The sequence below is a fragment of the Pteronotus mesoamericanus genome, unplaced genomic scaffold (genome assembly GCF_021234165.1).
Source record: "Pteronotus mesoamericanus isolate MK-2021 breed Mesoamerican mustached bat unplaced genomic scaffold, CSHL_Meso_final scaffold_167, whole genome shotgun sequence".
In the NCBI taxonomy this organism is placed as follows: Eukaryota; Metazoa; Chordata; class Mammalia; order Chiroptera; family Mormoopidae; genus Pteronotus; species Pteronotus mesoamericanus.
In genome coordinates this window covers 23,818,673-23,838,008 of record NW_026555308.1, presented here as the reverse complement: position 1 = coordinate 23,838,008, position 19,336 = coordinate 23,818,673, and the positions used below count along the sequence as shown (strand labels likewise).

Below are 19,336 nucleotides of genomic sequence, written 5' to 3'. Positions count from 1 at the left end.
GCTCACAGAAACTTATCCTAGGAGTCAGAGGTACCATCATCTAGAAAAGAGAACGCGTGTTCTCTCTTACTCCTTAAGCATTTCTGGCCCTATTCTAATGGTGCCTGTACCCCAAATTGTTAAAAATGTCCCATTCCGTACTAGAAATGAAAGTCTGGGTACTGTTTTATTTTTTGTTTGTAATGTGTGATCTGGTTCACTTGTGCCAATTAGGCTTCTGAATCTGGAGAGGGATCTGCTTTCAGCTGCTCTGGTGTGTGTGCTTTGCTCTGCCCTTGGAGAGAAGCTCCAAATCCCTGGTCTGTGTCTGGCTGGGGCGGTGGTGTCTTTAATCCCCTGAGCCTTAGGGCAAGACTCTTTGTGGGTTGTTTTTTTGTTTGTTTGTTTTTTGCTCCCCCCCCCCCCCTTCCCCATCCAAGTTCCAGAGCAGTTCCCTTGGAAAGCAAGGGGGTGGTTGGAGCTGGGGAGGGAGAAGTGGTGAGATAGGAGCCCTTGCCTCTCTTTCTTCCCCTAGCTGGACCACCATGCCGACCCTTCGATCCTCCTCTTCCTGGCTCCATAGCTCCTCCTCCCCAAGCAGTGTGTCCTCCCCACTGCAACAAGCAATGGGAGGTGGACAAAAGAGCTTGTCTGCATCTTCCAGTTTGTATGTCAATGTGCCCTGTGATGACAGGGACTCGGACCGGACTTCAGAGGGGTGAGTGGAGTTGGCAAGAAATGTTACCTTGCCTGGCTTTTTTCCTCCATGGTCGTAAGCTTTCCGCTCTTCTTACTGCTTTAGTAGCAAAATCGGTATGACTACATGGAAACGTAAAAGATGCTCTTCTGGTGAACAACAGTGACACCCCTCCAGTTCTGGTGTCTGTTTATATTTGCTGTCAGTCAAGAATAATACATTCTGTTCTAAATCATCATCCAACTTGTCAAAACCTTTCTTGAATACATTTTTGTGTTCAGCATGTACAACCTCTAGTGGGGGCAGGGAGAGAGGGGAAGGGGAAGTAAAGAGTTCTTTGTTGCCTGACATATAGTATATACTTTGTGTCCTGTAGTGCTTTTATTTGGGAATTTTATATACAGGTTTGTCTATCCTTATTACCATTTTTGAGCTTTTTGGGGGTGAAGGTTATAATAATTTGTTCTTTTAATCTTTCCAGGAAAAAAATAGAATCTTATACAAGATCTGACTTATCCCCTAGTTATTTCAGTTGGCTTCTTCTGAATCATTTCTGTTTCTCTCAGTACTACTATTGAGGACCAGATTATATCTATATTATAAACTTAACTCTAATCAATAAGACATGTGAATTTGTTTCAAGGGGTGGAATTTAACTCCAGGCCTGTATCGCTCTCCTATTTATTTATATATGAGTAATACATGATTCCCCAAGCAGTACTGATTTTTCTTCGCACAGCAGTGATCCCTCTGCCTGCCTAAGTAAATATCATTTGATTTTCTTATTCAGAGAAACTATTAGTAAAGGGTTGTTCTTCACTTACCTTAGTTCCTCATTCTTCATCTCCATTGCTTTATTCAAGCGAGTTTTTCTTTAAGGCGTCCCTACTTCTGGGTAACTGTAACCTCATTTCTTCTTAAAATATGAATAAATATTTCATGGGGGGGGTGAAGTTAGAGATTAAAAAGAAATTATAATTTATTTACCCTTTTCTGTGGAGGAACTGGGGTGTTGTATCTAAGGCGAACCACACTCCCTCATAGGGATAGTGATTCTTTGTCAGCTGATGAAGGCAGTGACTTTGAAGACAGCTTGAAACGCAATATGAAGAAGAGAGCAGCAAAACGACCACTGAAAACAACCCCAGTGAGTCAGTTAGTTTTGTTTTGTTTTCAAATCTGGTCTGGGAAACGGCAAAAGAAAACCTAGAAGAGGCTCAGGAGATATGTTTGATGAAAAGAACAAGACTTAAAGAGTGTTGAGAGGAAGAAGGTAAATTTTGAAGAGAAAAGAGTAAAAGAGGAGGGTATTAGGAGTCAGAGGAACATTTCATTATAGTTTTATCACAATAAATATGTTCCTTAATTTAAATAAATAAATCATTCTTTATGGGGCTAAGGGACTTTTTAAAAGGAAAAAAAAATAAAGTCCACAATATGAAAATCAGTTATTTTAGATCTGACACCATAACTCAAACTGCTGTATAATTGGCAGCTTAAGCTTACCTATGTGATAATGACTTTAACTTTTTAACAATATTTCTAATCTCTTATACTTACTAGGTGGCAAAACATCCTAAGAAGGGGCCTCAAATGGTACGTGGTCACAGGCAGAAAGAGTCAGAGCCACCAGCCAGTGATCTCTTTGATGCTGTGAAAGCTGCCAAAAGTGACATGCAGGTAAAACAGTGTCTCATTTCTTGATACCATCTCATCCTTTGTAGAGTGGAAAGATAAGGGCAAGTGTCTACAAACTTAATTTAATGTGGACATTTCAATGAAGATAAGCTATATCAGGAAAGTCAGATGAGACCATGAAGTGAACCCTTGGAATGATACAAAGGGAGATCTTGGATGAGAGAAGAGTGTTCCTTTCCTAACAGTATCACAGAGCAAGAAGGCATTGGATAACCTAGAGACAAAGCTCGGTTATGGGTGTCAACTTGTTCACCCTTGTCATTTTTTAGTTCCACTCTGACAAATACACCTAATTTCTTTTTCCCTCCCCACATTTCTTTCTTATATAATTACCATAATTCTGTTATCATCTAAAAGTAATAAGGATTTTATGTAGTTTACAAAAAGTCTAAATGATCACCTCTATCTCCAGCCCCAACTCAAGGAATGAAATATTAGTAGTGCTATAGAGGCCCTCGCATATCTTCTTTGTACCCTACCCCCACAATCCCCTTCCCCACCCAAAGACAACCACTAGAGTGCATTTTCTGTTAATCATTTTCTTGTCTTTTCATTGTAGTTTTATCACCAATGAATGTGTCCCTTAATTTAAGTAAATGAATCATCTATATAGTCTTCTGTGACTTATTTCAATTGTTTGAGATTCATCCATACTGATGTGTAGTGTAGGTTTTTGTAGTTTTTAGAAGTTTAAAATTTTCAAACATACTGAGTTCTTCTATTTATAGTTTTGTCATGATTTCTAACACTATTGCATTGTAGTCAGAAAATGTGGTCTTTGAAACTACGAAATTAGCTTTATGACTTAGCATTTAGTCCTTTCTTGAAACTATTTTACATGTACATGAAGATGTGTGTGCTTCAGTTGTAGAGTCCAGTGTTCTCTTATGTGAGATGAAAGATTTAGATGTGATACTGCTTTGATATTTCTACTGGCTTAGAAGATTTTGGATTTCTTTTTTGTCTGTTTAATATATCAGTTACAGAGAGGTACGTTAAAAAGGTGATTTTTCAGTTACTCTTTTTGTATGCATACTCATCTTTGCCTTTAGTATTTTTAGGCTTTATTTCCTGATAAATCAAACCTTTTGTTGTTACATACTGACATTCCTTTGTATGTTAAGACAAAAATTGTTTTGTTTTATATTAACATATTTACACTAGCTTTATTTTTTATTAGTATTTGCCTAGTATCTTTTTCTACCCTTTACTTTCTAGGTATGTTTGGAATCTGCTGCATACAGCATATATCTGGATTATGTTATTTAATTCATTCTTCCAATCTCTCCTTTATATTGTTATTTACTTATTTATAAAATATATTTTATTGATTACGCTATTACAGTTATCCCAGTTTTCCCCTTTGACCCCCTCTGCCCGGTGCTTCCCTTCTCTCCAGCAATCTGCTCCCTCTTAGTTAATGTCCATGGGTCATGCATATAAGTTCTTTGGCTTCTCTGTTTCCCATACTATTCTTAACACCCCACTGTCTATTTTATACCTACCAGTTACGCTTCTTAATATCTCTCCTTTTCCCCCACTCTCCTCCTTCCCTCTTATAGCTAGCTGATAGCCCTCCAAATGATTTCCATATCTATGACTGTGTCTGTTTTGGTTGTTTGCTTAGTTTGTTTTTTTAGAGTAAGTTGTTGATAGTTACGAATTTGTTGCCATTTTAATGTTCACAGTTGTGATCTTCTTTCTCTTAAATAAATTCCTTTAACATTTCATGTAATAATGACTTGGTGATGGTGAACTCTTTTAGCTTTACCTTGTCTGGGAAGCACTTTGTCCTCCATTCTAAATGACAGCTTTGCTGGATAGAGTAATCTTGGATGTAGGTCTTTGCTTTTCATCACCTTGAATACTTCTTGCCAGTTTGTTCTTGCCTGCAAAGTTCTTTAGAGAAATTAGCTGACAGTCTTGTGGGAACTCCTTTGTAGGTAACTGTCTGTTTTTCCCTTGCTGCTCTTAAGATGTTCTCTTTATCTTTAACCTTTGGCATTTTAATTATGATATGTCTTGGTGTCGTCCTCTTGGGTTCAACTTGTGTGAGACTGTGCTTCATGGACTTGTATGTCTATTTCCTTCACCAAATTAAGGAAGTTTCTTTTCATTATTTTTTTTTTAATAAGTATTCAATTTCTTGCTCTTTCTCTTCTCCTTCTGGCATCCCTATGATTCTGATGTTGGCGCTTTTGGAGATGTCCCAAAAGGTCCTTATACTATCCTCATTTTTTTAAATTCCGTTTTCTTCTTGCTTTTCTGGTTGAATACTTATTTCTTCCTTATGTTCCAAATAGTTGACTTGAATCCCAGCATCCTACCTTCCACTGAAGATTCCCTATAGATTTTTCATTATTTCACTTAGTGTAATCTTCATTTCTTTCTTTATATTGTTGCCCTAATGAATTCTTTGAGCATCCTGATCACCAGTGTTTTGAACTCTGCATCTGGGTTGGTTGTCTCCATTTCATTTAGCTGTTTTTTGGGGGTTTTATTCTGTTCTTTCATTTGGGCCTGATTTCTTTGTCTCCTCAATTTAGTAGCTTCCCTGTGTTTGTTTCTGTGTATTAGGTAGAGATGCTTAGATTCTATGTCTCAGTGTAGCCTATTATAGAAAAGACAGCTGTAAATTGTGTGGGACGGAGCCTTAGGTAAGCACCAGGGCAGGGTAACCCACTTACTTCTTTGTGGCTCTTTGTGGGGAGGGTTCGGAGAGGGGACAGTGCCACTGCCTGGCTTCTGGAGGTTTGCCCATTTCCAGTCACCTCACCCAGTTCCTGTATGTGACTGGCACCCTTCCAGCTGTTGCTCCGGTACTGAATCACAGAGTGGGTGGGTTTGCATACATTCTAAGTCCATGTGGTGGGCCCTTTAAACAGTCTCCCCAGGATCTGGCAGTTCCTTCTGCTGCCCCAACTCCCACTGGCTTTTACAGCTGGAAGTTATGGAATTTTTCTTCCCAGCACTGGAATCCTGGGCTGTGCAGTCTGGCCTGGGGCTAGGATTGCTGGCTCCCAAGGTATCCCTCCTGATTTTTATTCACCATACGTGAATGTGGGACTGTCCATTCTGCCACTGCCACTGTCTCTCCATGCCACAGCATGTCTCTGCACCTCTCCACCCATCTCTGCAATTCTGCCCCTCTTGCTCATCTGGATGAATGTGGCTTCTTCAAATCCTTGGTTGTCAGACTTCCATACAACTTGCTTTTCTGACAGTTCTGGGTGTTAATTGTTTTGAGTTCTAGTTATAATTCTCTCTGTGGTTGTGTGAGGAGGTAAAGACTGTCTACCTATGTCTCCATCTCGACTGGAAGTCCAATCTTTCTTTAACGAGAGAGTTTAATTCGTTTATATTTATTGTCCGTACTGATATATTAGAATTTATTTCTATCATTTTATATACTTTCACTTTATCTTGCCTTTCCTATCTACTTTTCCCCTTTCCTTGCTTGCTATTGGATTTCTGTCTTCTACAGAAGGAGGTAAGCATATTTTAATTCCATTGTCCCTTCCAGTTTACATGCTGGTGTACAGTGTTGCAGTTGTGTCCATTCCTCCTCTCCCACAAAATTAGACATTGCTATTTTATACAATGTTTGTTTATATTTACCTACATTTTTATCATTTTCTTTGTTCATTGTTCCTTCTCACATCTTCTGTAAAGAATCATTCTCTTGCTGTCCAATGTTTATCTTTTAAAATTTCCTTTTGATATGAGTTTATTAACAAACTTATTTTTTACTTGTATAAAATGTCTAGACCTTTGTTCTTTTTTCAATCTTCTCCTGAGGAGATTTTTATTGACTTGGAAGGGAGAGAGAGGAACATTGATGTGAGAGACAAACAGCAATCAGTTGCCTCCCATATGTGCCCCAACTGGGGATTGAACCCATGACCTAGGTATGTGCTGTGACCAGGGATGGAACCTGCAAACCTTTTGGTATATGGGACAACACTCCAACCAACTGAGCCACCTTGTCAGAGCTCTTTACCTTTTTTATTGAAAGATTGTTTGCTGTGTATAGAATTCTAAGAGGACCTTTTTTTCCTCTCAGCAGATTAAAAATATTATTCTACTGCCTCCTAACTTCCCTTATTGCTGCTGAAAGTCAGCTATCAGTCTAAGTTAGTACTGTCTAATACAACAATTTGTAAGGATGGAAATTTTCTGTGTCACCATTGTCAAGTATAGTATCCATTAGCCACATGTGGCCTTTGAGCACTTGATATGTGGCTAGTGTGAGTTAGGAACTGGATTTTTATTTTTTATTTGATTTAACTTTAATAGCCAGATATGGCTAGGGGCTAATGTATTTGTGCAGATCTAATTTGTAAATGTTTTTGTTTGTAAGTGTTAAATGCCAGTTCTTTGTAAGTGATTCCTTTTTGTTGTGACTGTTTCAAGACATTTTTTGCTTCTGTGTTATGATATTTTAAAGAATGGTTTGTCATGCTTGAGATCTGTTAGTGTTCAGGCTCTGAGGATTGGTGCCTTTCAACAATTACATAAAGCTCTTTTCAGATATTGCCTCTTTTTCAAATATTATCTTCTAGAAGTCAATTAGATATCATTAGAACTTCTCGCTGTATTCTCCATGTCTCTAAATAGCTCTTTTCATTATTTCTCCTACTCTCTGGGCTGCATTTTGGATAATTTCTTTCACTTAATCTTCCTGTTTACTCATCTTCTGTGTCCAATCTGCTTTTAATTCATTCACTGAAGTTTTAAATTTTATTTATTCCCTTTTCCATCACAACAAATTTTAATTGGCCCTTTCAAAATTAATTGTTCTTTGCTTCTACTTTCAGGGTTCTCTTTCATTTCTTTAATCATAATAATTTTATAATCTGTGATAACTTCAGTGTCTAAAGTCTGTGAATATAATTCTGCTCTCTGTTTTTCTTGCTGATTCTTACTTTCAGTGCCTTGTTTCTTTACTAGGGAGCTCTGCATGTTGGAATTCTTTGGGGCCTGGGTTGAAGTTGGGTTTTAAGAGAGGAATCTGCATTTGCTTCTGGTAGTTGACTGGGGACACTACAGAATCACTTTTAATTAAATTCTCCAATTGCAATTATTCTGATCATATAGTGTGAATCTGGACTGCATATCTAGACTTTTGAACCAGCTTATGATTATGAATTCTCAAAGGAGAATTCTTTTTCTCCACCTCATACTAAGATCATAGCAAGATAGTTTTCCTGTTGTCTTCTTCTGAAGCAATATTAATCTCATACTGCTTTCATGAGGATGTGACTCTTTACAGGACCCAGCTCTATGCAAGAGCCTCATTTCAGATAATTATTAGGCTCCATTTCCTATGCTCTGACGTCCATGCAGCCATCTGGACAGAAAGTCAGGATCCCCAAGGTTTACTAGAAACCCTCAGGGCAAAAGTCAGTTGGCTTATCTCCAGGGGTCATTGCCTTCACTTCATTTTTAGACTATATAGAATTTTACCTTTCATTCCAGTTCAGCAATAAATTTTAAGAAATGTTTTTAAAAATTTAATCAGAAGTTTAGATGCTTCAATTGGGGAAGATCATACAGGATTTCTAGACTGTTGTATTGTCAGAAATATAAATCATCCACATTCTTTTCCTAGTCTTTGGTGGATGAGTGGCTGGAGAACTACAAGCAAAACCAGGATGCAGCATTCCTAGAGCTCATTAACTTTTTCATTCGCTCTTGTGGATGTAAAGGTGAGGAAATTCCTACCCCTTTTTGGCCTCCAGTCTTCTGCTCCTATGTTATTAAACTTTCTTCCATTTAGACAAGTAGTGTTGGGCAGTTCCTAAATGAAGGGAGAAGATACAGCATAAGAAAAGTTTCACTTATTTAACTACCTTGTTAACGGGCAAGTAGGGATCCAGTAGGGAACTATGTTGGTTTGGAGATAAGACTCGTGTGGAAAAGCAATTAATCATACTGATATTAGTTACAAATTAAAAATGGACCATCAGACACCTTTTAGTCTTCCTTTCTTTAGAGGAGATAATATTTTATTTTCTTATTCCTTATTCCTCAGCCACTTTATTGCATATTTCTTTCCTGAAAAAATAGGCCCCCCCAGAGTCCATGAACTAATTTATTGGGGCAAGGTAGTCTTAGGCAGGTTGTATTATAAGAATCTAAGATTGGTGTAGTTTTATTGCTGTCTTTGTTTTTTTGGATTTTTTTGTACCTGTAGTTTTCCACTGACTGATTCCTTTGGGTTTTGTAGAGTGCTTGCCTTATATCAGATATACAGTTAGGTTATAGCAGATTTGGGTCTTCTGATTCCCCATTTAAGCTCTTTTCAATATATTCCCTAGCTCATCTTCAGATGTATATGTAAATAGTCATGGTGTTTTGTTAATTCCTTATAAATACCTCATCTCCTTCATTCCTTAGGCACTGTGACCCTTGAGATGTTCAAGAAGATGTCCAACTCAGAGATCATCCAGCACCTAACGGAACAATTTAATGAGGTGGAAGAAGACCAAGATTATTACGCCACTCTTATTTCAAAACACAAGACTCCTTACCCCTTCTTTCTGATTCTGGGAAATAGGATAGCTTTTAGAAGGAGAAGTTTAATCTCTTGGGGACAAAAGGGACCCATAGGTATTTTCTGAATATACCTCTAGAGTTGAGAATAACAGGAAGTGAGGTATAACAGAGATAACATATTTACTATACTATTGGGTTTTGACATCCAATACCCCTATGGCTTCATAGACCTGGTAATAACTTTCCTATTCTTTTTGTAAACTCTCTATAGGACTCAGGAGACTATCCCCTGACAGCTCCAGGTCCGTCCTGGAAGAAGTTCCAGGGAAGTTTCTGTGAATTTGTGAAAACATTGGTTTATCAGTGTCAGTACAGTCTCCTTTATGATGGCTTTCCTATGGACAACCTCATCTCCCTCCTCACTGGCCTGTCAGACTCCCAAGTCCGTGCCTTTCGTCATACTAGCACCCTGGCTGGTGAGCGCTCATTTTTACTCTATAAATGTTCTCCTGGGGATTGTTAAGACTCCTCTGTCTTCCAGTCCTGGATCTTCTTTCCTGCCTGCATCTTAGCTCTATATTTCAAGGCCATGGTTTTTTGTTTTTTGGGTTTTTTTAATGCCAAAACAAATTTAGTTTCTCACTAGTGGAACTGTAAAAAAGGGTGGATGGAACACAGTGACAGTTTCCAGCTTTCACATGTTCTTATAGCTCACCACTGGAAATATGCTAAGGATTAAAAGAAGTCCAAAGGGGTTAGGGAGAAAAAAGTCCACTGTAGAGCAATTCGAGGGTCACCCTGCTTTAGCTTTTCATTTTTACTGTCCTTTATTTCCTTCTTTGAACCTACCCTCTCTCCTCTGACTTAAGTAATGATTTCCTTATCTTGTTTTTCCTGACTCAAAGCCATGAAACTAATGACCTCGCTGGTAAGAGTAGCCCTCCAACTGAGTTTGCACAAAGACAACAATCAGCGTCAGTACGAGGCTGAACGAAACAAGGGGCCAGGACAGAGAGCACCTGAGCGGCTGGAGAGCCTGTTGGAGAAACGGAAAGAGGTGAGATGTGTTCCCTGCCTCTCTCCCAGCTTCCGTTCACTGCTTCTACAGCCCACCTTATCAGTTCCCAAGCAGTTCTCTCTGGTAAGGCACAGGTCCCCAAGCAACCTTTTAGATCATGAATAATGGAGGCTGGCAATAGTTTAATAGACCCATCTTGTCAGAGGTCATTACATGCTCATCTTGTTTCTGGGATGTGGGCTCGATTATCATCATTTCTATTGATAATTTGTAAATTTGATAGTTCTCTATAATTCCACTTTTGTTAAGTTTCCATTGTCTACATTCATTACCAGAAATGTTTAAGTGTTGTGCCTGCATCTCATGCAAGTTTTGGCTTCCTTGTCAAGTATACGGTACACACAGGTCACCGCTAAGGCCGACCACTGATTGGGGGGAGCCAAGTTTTTAAGGAATGGAAAGGGCACAGGCCTTTCAGTCACTCCTGAGTTTAAATTCTCTTCCAATTAGCTACTAGCTCCATGGCCTTATGTAACACTTACAAGTTTCAGTTTCTTTTTCTTTAAAAAGGAGCAATTCTGCCTTTTTATGGAGAGTAAATGAGATGATGAGTAAATTGCCTAGCCTGGCACATAGTAGGTACTTGCTTTATTACCTTTTAAACTTAAAATTTAGGACTACTGGAGGACATAAGTCCTAACAAAATCTTTTACACTGATTAAACCTTCAAACAGCTCTATCTCATGGGACAGACACTGATTTTCCCCCTCACACTCCCTCGTTATCTGAGACTTTCCTATCATGAGGTGGCAGGACTCATCATGTCTCACTGTACTAATTAACTGTTTTCCCAGCCCTTACCAAAGATATCTTTGCAAAATCATTAGAAAAGGAAACTGTCTCCTTTTTTGGTCTTTTTTTAATTCAGATTTTTATTTTCATTTTAAAAATTTTATTGATTATGCTATTATAGTTGTCCCATTTTTTTCTCCTCTTTATTCCTCTCCACCCTCCACCACCCCACCACCCAGCATTCCCCACCCCCTCTTAGTTCATGTCCATCGGTTGTATATATAAGTTCTTTGGCTTCTTCATTTCCTATACTATCCTTAAGCTCCCCTGCCTATTTTGTACCTACTATTTATGCTGCTTATTTCCTGTTCCTTTTTCCCCCATTCTTCCCCCCTCTTCTGTTTTACTCTTCATAGTTTTTGCTCTTCTTTTTCTTAGATGATCCCCTTTAACGTTTCATAATGCAAGAGCTTGGTGATGATGAACTCCTTTAGCTTTACCTTATCTGGGAAGCACTTTATCTGCTCTCCCATTCTAAATGATAGCTTTGCTAGATAGAGGAATCTTGGATGTGGGTCCTTGTTTTTCATGACTTTGAAAACTTCTTGCCAGCTACTTCTTGCCCTCAGGGTTTCTTTTGAGAAATCAGCTGAGAGTCTTATGGGAACTCCTTTGTAGGTAACTGTCTCCTTTTCTCTTGCTGCTTTTAAGATTCCCTCCTCTTTAATCTTGGGTAATGTAATTGTGATGTGCCTACGTGTGTGCTTCTTTGGGTCCAATTTCTTTGGGACTCTCTGAGCTTCCTGGATCTCCTGGAAGTCTATTTCCTTCACCGGTTGGGGAGGTTCTCCTTCATTATTTTTTCAAGTAAGTTTTCAGTTTCTTGCTCTTCCTCTTCTCCTCCTGGCACCGTTATGATTCAGATATTGGATCATTTAAAGTTGTCCAGAGATTCCTAAGCCTCTCCTCATTTTTTTGAATTCTTGTTTCTACATTCTGTTTTGGTTGAATATTTATCTCTTCCTTCTGCTCCAGATTATTGATTTGAGTCCCAGTTTCCTTCCCTTTACTGTTCGTTCCCTGTACTTTTTTCTTTGTTTCACTTTGCATAGCCTTCGTTTTTTCTTCCATTTTGCAACCATACTCAATCAATTCAATGGGCATCCAGATTAGCAGTGTTTTGAACTGTGCGTCAGATAGGTTGGCTATCTGTTCATCGCTTAGTTCTGTTTTTGGAGCTTTGATCTCTTCTTTCATTTAGGCCATATTTCTTTGTCTCAGCGTGCTTGTTATGTTGGGAGAGGCAGAGCCTTAGATATTTGCTAGGGTGGGGGCAACCCAGGTCCCTGTGTTGTTATGCTGTATGTGGGGGAAGGGTCTAAGAGGGAAAAATGCTGCTCGCTCGGCTCTCGGCCAGCTTTCAGTCACTTCCCTCGCTACCCACAAGCAAATTGGGCCCTTCTAGTGCTGATTCTCGGGTGGATGGGCTTGCATATGTTTTAGGACCCTGTGGGGGGTCTCCAGCAGACTCTCCTGGGAGGTTGGGAGTTTCTCCTGCCGCTGCAACCCCCACAAATTTTTACCTGCAGAGGTTTTGAGTCTTTTCTCACACTGGAACCTTGGATTACGTGGTCTGTCCTGCTCCCCAGCTGTTCTTCCCAATTTATCCGCACGCAAATGTAGGACCACCCGGTCTGCCAGCCACCTCCTTGCCTGTCTGGTCCTCCAGCTGCCTCCTTGCCAAATGTCCTCTCCACCTCGGTTGCCTGTCTCCGCCCCTCCTACCAGTCTGGAGGAATGTTTCTTTTTTAACTCCTTGGTTGTTGGACTTACATACGGTTCAATTTTCTGGCAGTTCTGGTTATTTTTTTATTTTAAATTTGTTGTTTTCCTTCCTTTGGTTGTGTGAGGAGGCAGTGTATCTACCTAAGCCTCCATCTTGGAAACTAGAAAAGGAAAGTTTCTACTGCCCTCATTCTCTTTTTTCAGTTTTGACTGTCAGTATGCTTTTAAACCTTGTTTATTAGTTCTGTCTCAAATATTATGTACAGTAGTGTGTCTTTTTCTTTTGTACTTTTCTATGCTCTTGCTTCATCAATTATTCTTCTTCTTTTTGTCTTTAATCTAGCCTTCCCTGCTGTTTTCTTCTCTCCACTTATAAATATTTATAGGTCCTTGAATTGTTCCTTCCTTCTTTTCTTCTGTGTGAAAGTGTTTCCTAACTTTCTTAATATTCAGCTGAATGCTTTTTGTTGCATAGCTTCTATCCTCATTTTTCTTTGAAATTATTCTCAAACCAGTAACTCTCTAATCCCTATAGCCAATAGTCTTCTCTCAATCTCCCTTTTCCAAACTACTATAGAATTTGGTACAGATGATCTACTTTTCTTCCTTCTGTCCTCCCTCTCCTTTTCCTTTTAAATATGCAATTTTCAAAAATTTAGAAAAATACAAACAAAATAACCAGATGCAGAGGAAATGTTATTTTTTCCAAACACAAGCCCTTAAGGTATTAGTTGACTATACAGGTTCTTCCAGAATTAGGTTTAAAGGGAACATAGGATACCAAGGGTTCAGACTGTGTGCTGTATTAAATAGGAAGCAGGCGGAAGCCATACTTTTTTATGTTTTTGTGGCCTGTACTGTTCGGGTACAAGAGAGATTGACCTGTTCCTCCCTGTCCTTCAGCTCCAAGAGCATCAAGAGGAGATTGAGGGGATGATGAATGCCCTCTTCAGGGGTGTCTTTGTACATCGGTACAGGTGAGTTAATGGGCTCTTCTCATTGAAGCAGCTGGTCCTTGCTTATAGAGTCTATAGAAGTAACAAGCCCCCCCCCTTAACTCTCAGTTATTTGGTTAGTCTTAGAACTAATGCAGCTAGAGCAAAAACAAACATGTTTAAAATTAATAAAGTTTAGTTTATCCCCACCTACAAAGGATCTTGTAAGCTCTTCTGAGAGATCAAATAAGAGGATAGGGCATTGCTGAGTATTCTTTTGCTCCAGCTTTGTTTAGTACCTTCCCTCTCCCACTTTCCTGGAGCTAGATACTTGAGAGGATAAGAGCAGAGAGCAAAAAAGGCAGGGTTTTTCTGACGGTGTACACCTTGGCAAGCCTTGTCCAAGCCCAGCATGCTGTTTCGCTGTGCTAAAGGGGGCAAGTTTTATACTGTTTAAAGAACAGGTGGAATTAGTTTAAAAGAGCATCTGTATTTGTATCACATTCTTACCTAGATTTTTTTGCCTCTGCCTATTCAGAACCCTTTAGCTGATTTAATCTTTTCTTACAATGGAATTAAAACACTCATACTATTTAGCCAACAGTTAAATTAACTTGAAAAATTAGTTTTTAAAGGGGACAGGGTAGATGAGTTTATTTTATGAGCTGATCGAAAGAAAATGTTTAATTTTTATCTATTGTATTTACATTGGGAAGAGGTAGTGAAAGGCATGGTATATGGTGTTTAGTCAAGAAAATAAATTCTTCCAAGACAGATCATTAGGTAGGATGGAAAGTGAATTTAGAGAAAAGGTAATAGGGGTTAATTTATCTCTCTATGCCTAGGGATGTTCTTCCTGAGATTCGTGCTATCTGCATCGAGGAGATTGGGTCTTGGATGCAAAGCTACAGTGCCTCCTTCCTCACTGATAGCTATTTAAAATATATTGGCTGGACTCTACATGATAAGGTAAGAGCTGAGTCAATCTCCTTTTCCTTATTCCCCTAATTTTTTTTAATTAATTTATTTTTAGACAGAGGGGAAGGGAGGGAGAGAGAGAGGGAGAGAAACATCAATGCGTGGTTGCCTCTGTGAGCCCCCTACTGGGGACGTGGCCCACACACAGGCATGCGACCTGACTGGGAACTGAACCAGCGACTCTTTGGTTTGCAGGCCAGCACTCAGTCCACTGAGCCACACCAGCCAGGGCTATTTCCCTAATTCTTTTCCCTGCCCTAGGACACTTCAGCTTTTCCTGGTCCCGCCACTTAGATGTTTCACTAGTGATCACTGATCGACCCATCAAGGTATTGAACCTTGAAACTTTCCCAATATTGGGGAGTATAAGATAAGGTAGAAGAGAGAGAGACCTATCGAGGAAGAGAGAGAGGACCTATCTGGACCTCAAGACCAGAGTAGAGAGGAAAAAGGCTTTTCCTGTACAAAAGCAAGAACAGTGTTTATGATTTGGTAATACAAGTACTAGGGTGATAACGGAAAGATCCCTTTCATTATGATTTCTAAATTCTGCTGTGATCCTTTTATTTTTTAAGTAATAAGATAGCTGTTCATTGTCTTTGAGGTATCTCAGAATCCTCAGTATATAGAGGACACCCAGGCCCAGATGAGTTATATGGGGGAGAGGGAGATAATATGGAGGCCCAGTGAAGGTGAATAGAGGACTTCATACTTCCATTTTTCTCAATAGCATCGAGAGGTCCGTCTGAAGTGCCTGAAGGCTCTGAAAGAGTTGTACAGCAACCGGGACCTGATTGCACGCCTAGAGCTCTTTACCAGCCGCTTCAAGGTAAAATTGGGACAGTACTCCTGTGCTTGGCTTTTTCCTGTGGTGCCCATTTCCCCACCTCATCTTTCCATTTCTATTGTTCTGATATAGCTATAGCTATCCCAGCATCTGTTTCTACACTTCTCTTTAGGAATCTCTCAGATTCTAAGAGAACATGATTTTGGGTATAAGTACAGTGAAGTTTTGAGCAATGTTCTCTTTCCTGCAGGATCGGATGGTATCCATGGTCATGGACCGAGAGTACGATGTGGCAGTGGAGGCCGCCAGGTTGCTAACACTTATCCTTAAGTGAGTCATGGGAAGGAGGGAAGCAAGTGTCTCGAACTTGTACCTTTCCAGCATCAGACGGGCCCTTTTAGAGTCCTATCCCTTCACCTAGCATAGGTTGATTCTCCCTTATGTACAGGTTGAAAGACGGAGGTCATTCCTGAGTTGCAAGATCTCCAAGGGGAAAATTTCCTATCTTCTTTAACCCTCCATACTCCTCTGTCTTCCACTCTTCATTTAAAAGTTCTTCATGAGTTAATCCTTATTGTTTTTGCCTCTTTTCTGTTTCTAACCGTAGTCATGCCAAAAGACGACATCCACATACACCTCCTTTTTCTCCTTTCCCCTTGACAGGAACATGGAAGGGGTGCTGACAGATGCAGACTGTGAGAGCATCTACCCTGTTGTGTATGCTTCTAACCGAGCCCTGGCTTCTGCTGCAGGGGAGTTTCTGTACTGGAAGTGAGTGGGGCTTCTTTCATTTGTCCCTTTAACACTATCCTCTGTTTTCTCTCTCTGTTACCTGCTGCTGATCTTGCTAAGAACTTCCCATGCCTATTAAAATCTCCCCTTTTCCCTCTCAAGTCCTTGGGACTTCCCTTAGCTCTGCATCTCTTTTCTCTTTATATACCTCTTCTTGGATTTTTTTCTTCCCTCCATGGTGGTTATTTCCTTGTGCTGTGTCCTTTCTTTGTGTCCATTCTACCAGGCTCTTCTCCCCTGAATGTGAGGCGAGAATGGTGAGTGGAAGAGAGCGACACCGAAGCCCACAAACCCAGAGGACTTTCTTCCATCTTCTGCTGTCTTTCTTTGTGGAGAGTGAGGTAACGTATAGGAAGGAGCTGTTTGGTTGTGCATAAGACCTGCAGGTAGAGAAGGATGGGAGCTGACACTATGGGAAAGAGAAACATGATTTATCAGTAGTCACTTTCTAGAGTTCTTTTAATGTGGCTTCAGTAACTTAACGTATACCTTCTTCCACAGCTCCATGACCATGCTGCTTACTTAGTAGACAGCCTGTGGGACTGTGCAGGGTCTCAGCTGAAGGACTGGGAGAGTCTGACAAGCTTGCTTCTGGAGAAGGACCAGAGTGCGTGTCATATGGTAGCTGGGGGCAGTGCGGGGAGCCTTTCACCTCCTAGTAGGAAACCAGGAGAGATTTCTTTCCTGTATTTTAAAAGGCAGAGGTGTAATGGGCAGTGGGGACACAGGATGGGGGAAGACTTGGAGATGGAAGGTGGCTAATCTGTGGTTCTGTGTTTTCATTCTCTTGCCAACCCAGACCTGGGTGATGTGCAGGAGAGCACACTGATAGAAATCCTTGTGTCTAGTGTTCGGCAAGCTTCAGAGGGTCACCCGCCTGTGGGACGGGTCACTGGAAAGAAGGTATGACTTGTTGGGGGGAGTCGGGGGGAGGTAGGTTGGGTTGTTTGGCAATGTTAAATCCAGAGAGGTATTATCAATCTTTATCTTCAAGTCTTAGCTTAGGGTGCCCCTTACTCTGCCCCTCAAAGAATTTCATTTCCAGAAAAAAAACCTGAAGGGAGCTGTTGAGTACTCTTTTCCTTCCAGGAGAGGAGGGACACACATACCCAGGGTTTCTCTACACCTTTTCCACACTTCCAAATGATTCTAATTCCAGGGCTTAACTCCTAAAGAACGTAAGATCCAAGCAGATGACAAGATGAAGCTGACTGAGCACCTCATTCCCCTGCTACCCCAGCTCCTGGCCAAGGTAGAGCTGCCTCACTGTTTAGCATCTGGGAATGAAGGGGTGAAAAGAAAAGGGCATATGATGAGGAATAGGAGTAAGAATTAGCAGTTTATTAGCTAATAAGTTGGTCTCCCTCTCAATCACAGTTCTCAGCTGATGCAGAGAAGGTTGCTCCCCTGCTCCAGCTTCTTAACTACTTTGACCTCAACATCTATTGCACCAGGCGCTTAGAGAAGGTGAGGAGGAAGATATATTTCCTCTACCTTGCTGCTTCCCTGCTAGGGCCAGAGGTGCTATTGCCAATGTGTGGTTCTTCTCAAGAACGTGAGTCTGATAAATCAGTCTTCCCTTTGTTAGGTATCTTATTTTTGAATTTTAATGCTTTCAACGCTATTTCTTATCTCCCTTAGCTATAATCCTCTCGAGAAGAGTTGTCCTCCCCACCTCACTAACAGCACTAGCTTCTCCCACCTTTTTTTTTTTCTCAGCACCTGGAGCTGTTTCTACAGCAACTCCAGGAGGTGGTGATGAAGCACGCAGAGCCAGCGGTGCTTGAGGCTGGAGCTCACTCCCTCTATCTGCTCTGTAATCCTGAGTTCACATTATTTAGCCGGGTAGACTTTGCCCGTAGCCAGCTAGTGGATCTGCTGACCGACCGCTTCCAGCAGGAACTTGAAGAGCTGCTGCAGGTAGGAGATGGGACTGAGTGACAGGGAGAGGGCTACAGTACAGGGAACATGGATCTGTGAGTTCTTGGGAAAATCCCATTGTGGACCTTCTTTCTTCCTTAGTCGTCCTTCCTGGATGAGGATGAGGTGTATAGTCTGGCAGCCACTCTGAAGCGCCTCTCTGCCTTCTACAAGTGAGCAGCTTACCTCCTGCTTCCTCTTCAATTTCTACTGGTGTCTGGATTTGATTCTTCCCCTTAGGTTCTGGTGTAACATTTCCCTCTCCTCCCTCCCCCTTCAAGTGCTCATGACCTAACTCGATGGGAGCTCCATGAGCCATGCTGCCAACTCCTCCGGAAGGCTGTGGATACAGGAGAGGTTCCTCATCAGGCAAGTAGTGAGATGTGGAGGCAGAGAGGAATTTTTAAGGGCCCTGTGTCATAGGTAGCAAACTCTCCCAGGCAATTCCAGTTTCAAGGATGTGGAGTAGACACAAAAGAAGATAATGTGTGTGCTGCCCTTCCGTTTCCCTCTTGGAAGGTAAACTGTACTTCTTTTATCTTTAAAAATTTTATTTTTTAGAGGGGAAGGGAGGGAGAAGGAGAGAAACACTGATGTGTGAGAGACATCAATCAGTTGCCTCTCACATGCCCCCAACCAGGGACCTGGCCCACAACCCAGGCATGTGTCCTGACCAGGAATCGAATGGTGGCCTTTTGCTTTGCCAGGACAATGCTCAACCCACTGAGCCACACCAGTCGGGGTTGAACTGTATTTTTCAATGCCAGAAACAAACCATCACGTTCGGTTTCCTGGGAGTCAAGGATAGTATTGACGGATTCTAGGAGACTTCAAATAAATTAGGCAGAGGTGACATTTTTACCCAGGATAAAATCCTCTGAATATTGTCTGGAATCACTTCTTTTATACCAGAAAAGGAATTGGGTCACCCGTTAACCTCTTCTCTCTTCTTCATTGCTTTTGTTTCTTTTTACTGCCTTGTACGAGGTCTGTCCACAAAGTATACAGCCATGTACTATAAAAAATAGGGACATTTACTGAAGAAGATACAAGAAATATTGTACATAAGACAATGACGCCTCAGTTCCCTTCAAAATAGGCACCTTGGGACCTCACACAGTTCTCCCAGTTGCCATCAGCTGCCCCATCGTATTTTCCTGAATCTCATCGACAATCTGAAATCTCTTCCTTTTCAAAGGTGATTTTTAGTTTTGGGAAAAACCCAGAAATTGCAGAGTACCAAATCTGGATTGTAGGAGGGCTGAGTCACATCGGTGATGTTCCGTCAAAAAACTGCATGAGATGTGATGCATGACTGGGTGCATTGTTGTGATGAAGCTGCTAATCACCGGTTGCCCGTAGTTGTGGCCTTCTGCCTTATCTGAATGGTTTTCACGGAGGAATGTTCAGGCTTAACACAAAATATGATGCTCTCTACTCTGTCATTTTTAATGCAG

The 19,336-nt window shown here is 40.9% G+C and overlaps 1 protein-coding gene across 1 annotated transcript in view; it reads left to right on the top strand.

Annotated features, from left to right (window-relative positions):
- The first annotated feature begins 521 nt into the window (after positions 1-521).
- STAG3 (STAG3 cohesin complex component) overlaps positions 522-19,336 on the top strand; it is a 28,956-nt gene continuing 10,141 nt past the window's right edge. The window contains exons 1-20 of the mRNA XM_054589166.1: positions 522-697; positions 1,721-1,823; positions 2,240-2,356; positions 7,986-8,082; positions 8,774-8,850; positions 9,144-9,348; positions 9,778-9,929; positions 13,371-13,444; positions 14,248-14,371; positions 15,111-15,209; positions 15,418-15,497; positions 15,831-15,938; positions 16,186-16,300; positions 16,461-16,566; positions 16,759-16,862; positions 17,119-17,211; positions 17,337-17,426; positions 17,679-17,879; positions 17,982-18,052; positions 18,161-18,248. Of these exons, the coding sequence (XP_054445141.1) occupies positions 525-697; positions 1,721-1,823; positions 2,240-2,356; positions 7,986-8,082; positions 8,774-8,850; positions 9,144-9,348; positions 9,778-9,929; positions 13,371-13,444; positions 14,248-14,371; positions 15,111-15,209; positions 15,418-15,497; positions 15,831-15,938; positions 16,186-16,300; positions 16,461-16,566; positions 16,759-16,862; positions 17,119-17,211; positions 17,337-17,426; positions 17,679-17,879; positions 17,982-18,052; positions 18,161-18,248 (2,277 nt within the window). The 5' untranslated portion in view covers positions 522-524. The remainder of the gene's footprint in view (positions 698-1,720; positions 1,824-2,239; positions 2,357-7,985; positions 8,083-8,773; positions 8,851-9,143; positions 9,349-9,777; positions 9,930-13,370; positions 13,445-14,247; positions 14,372-15,110; positions 15,210-15,417; positions 15,498-15,830; positions 15,939-16,185; positions 16,301-16,460; positions 16,567-16,758; positions 16,863-17,118; positions 17,212-17,336; positions 17,427-17,678; positions 17,880-17,981; positions 18,053-18,160; positions 18,249-19,336) is intronic.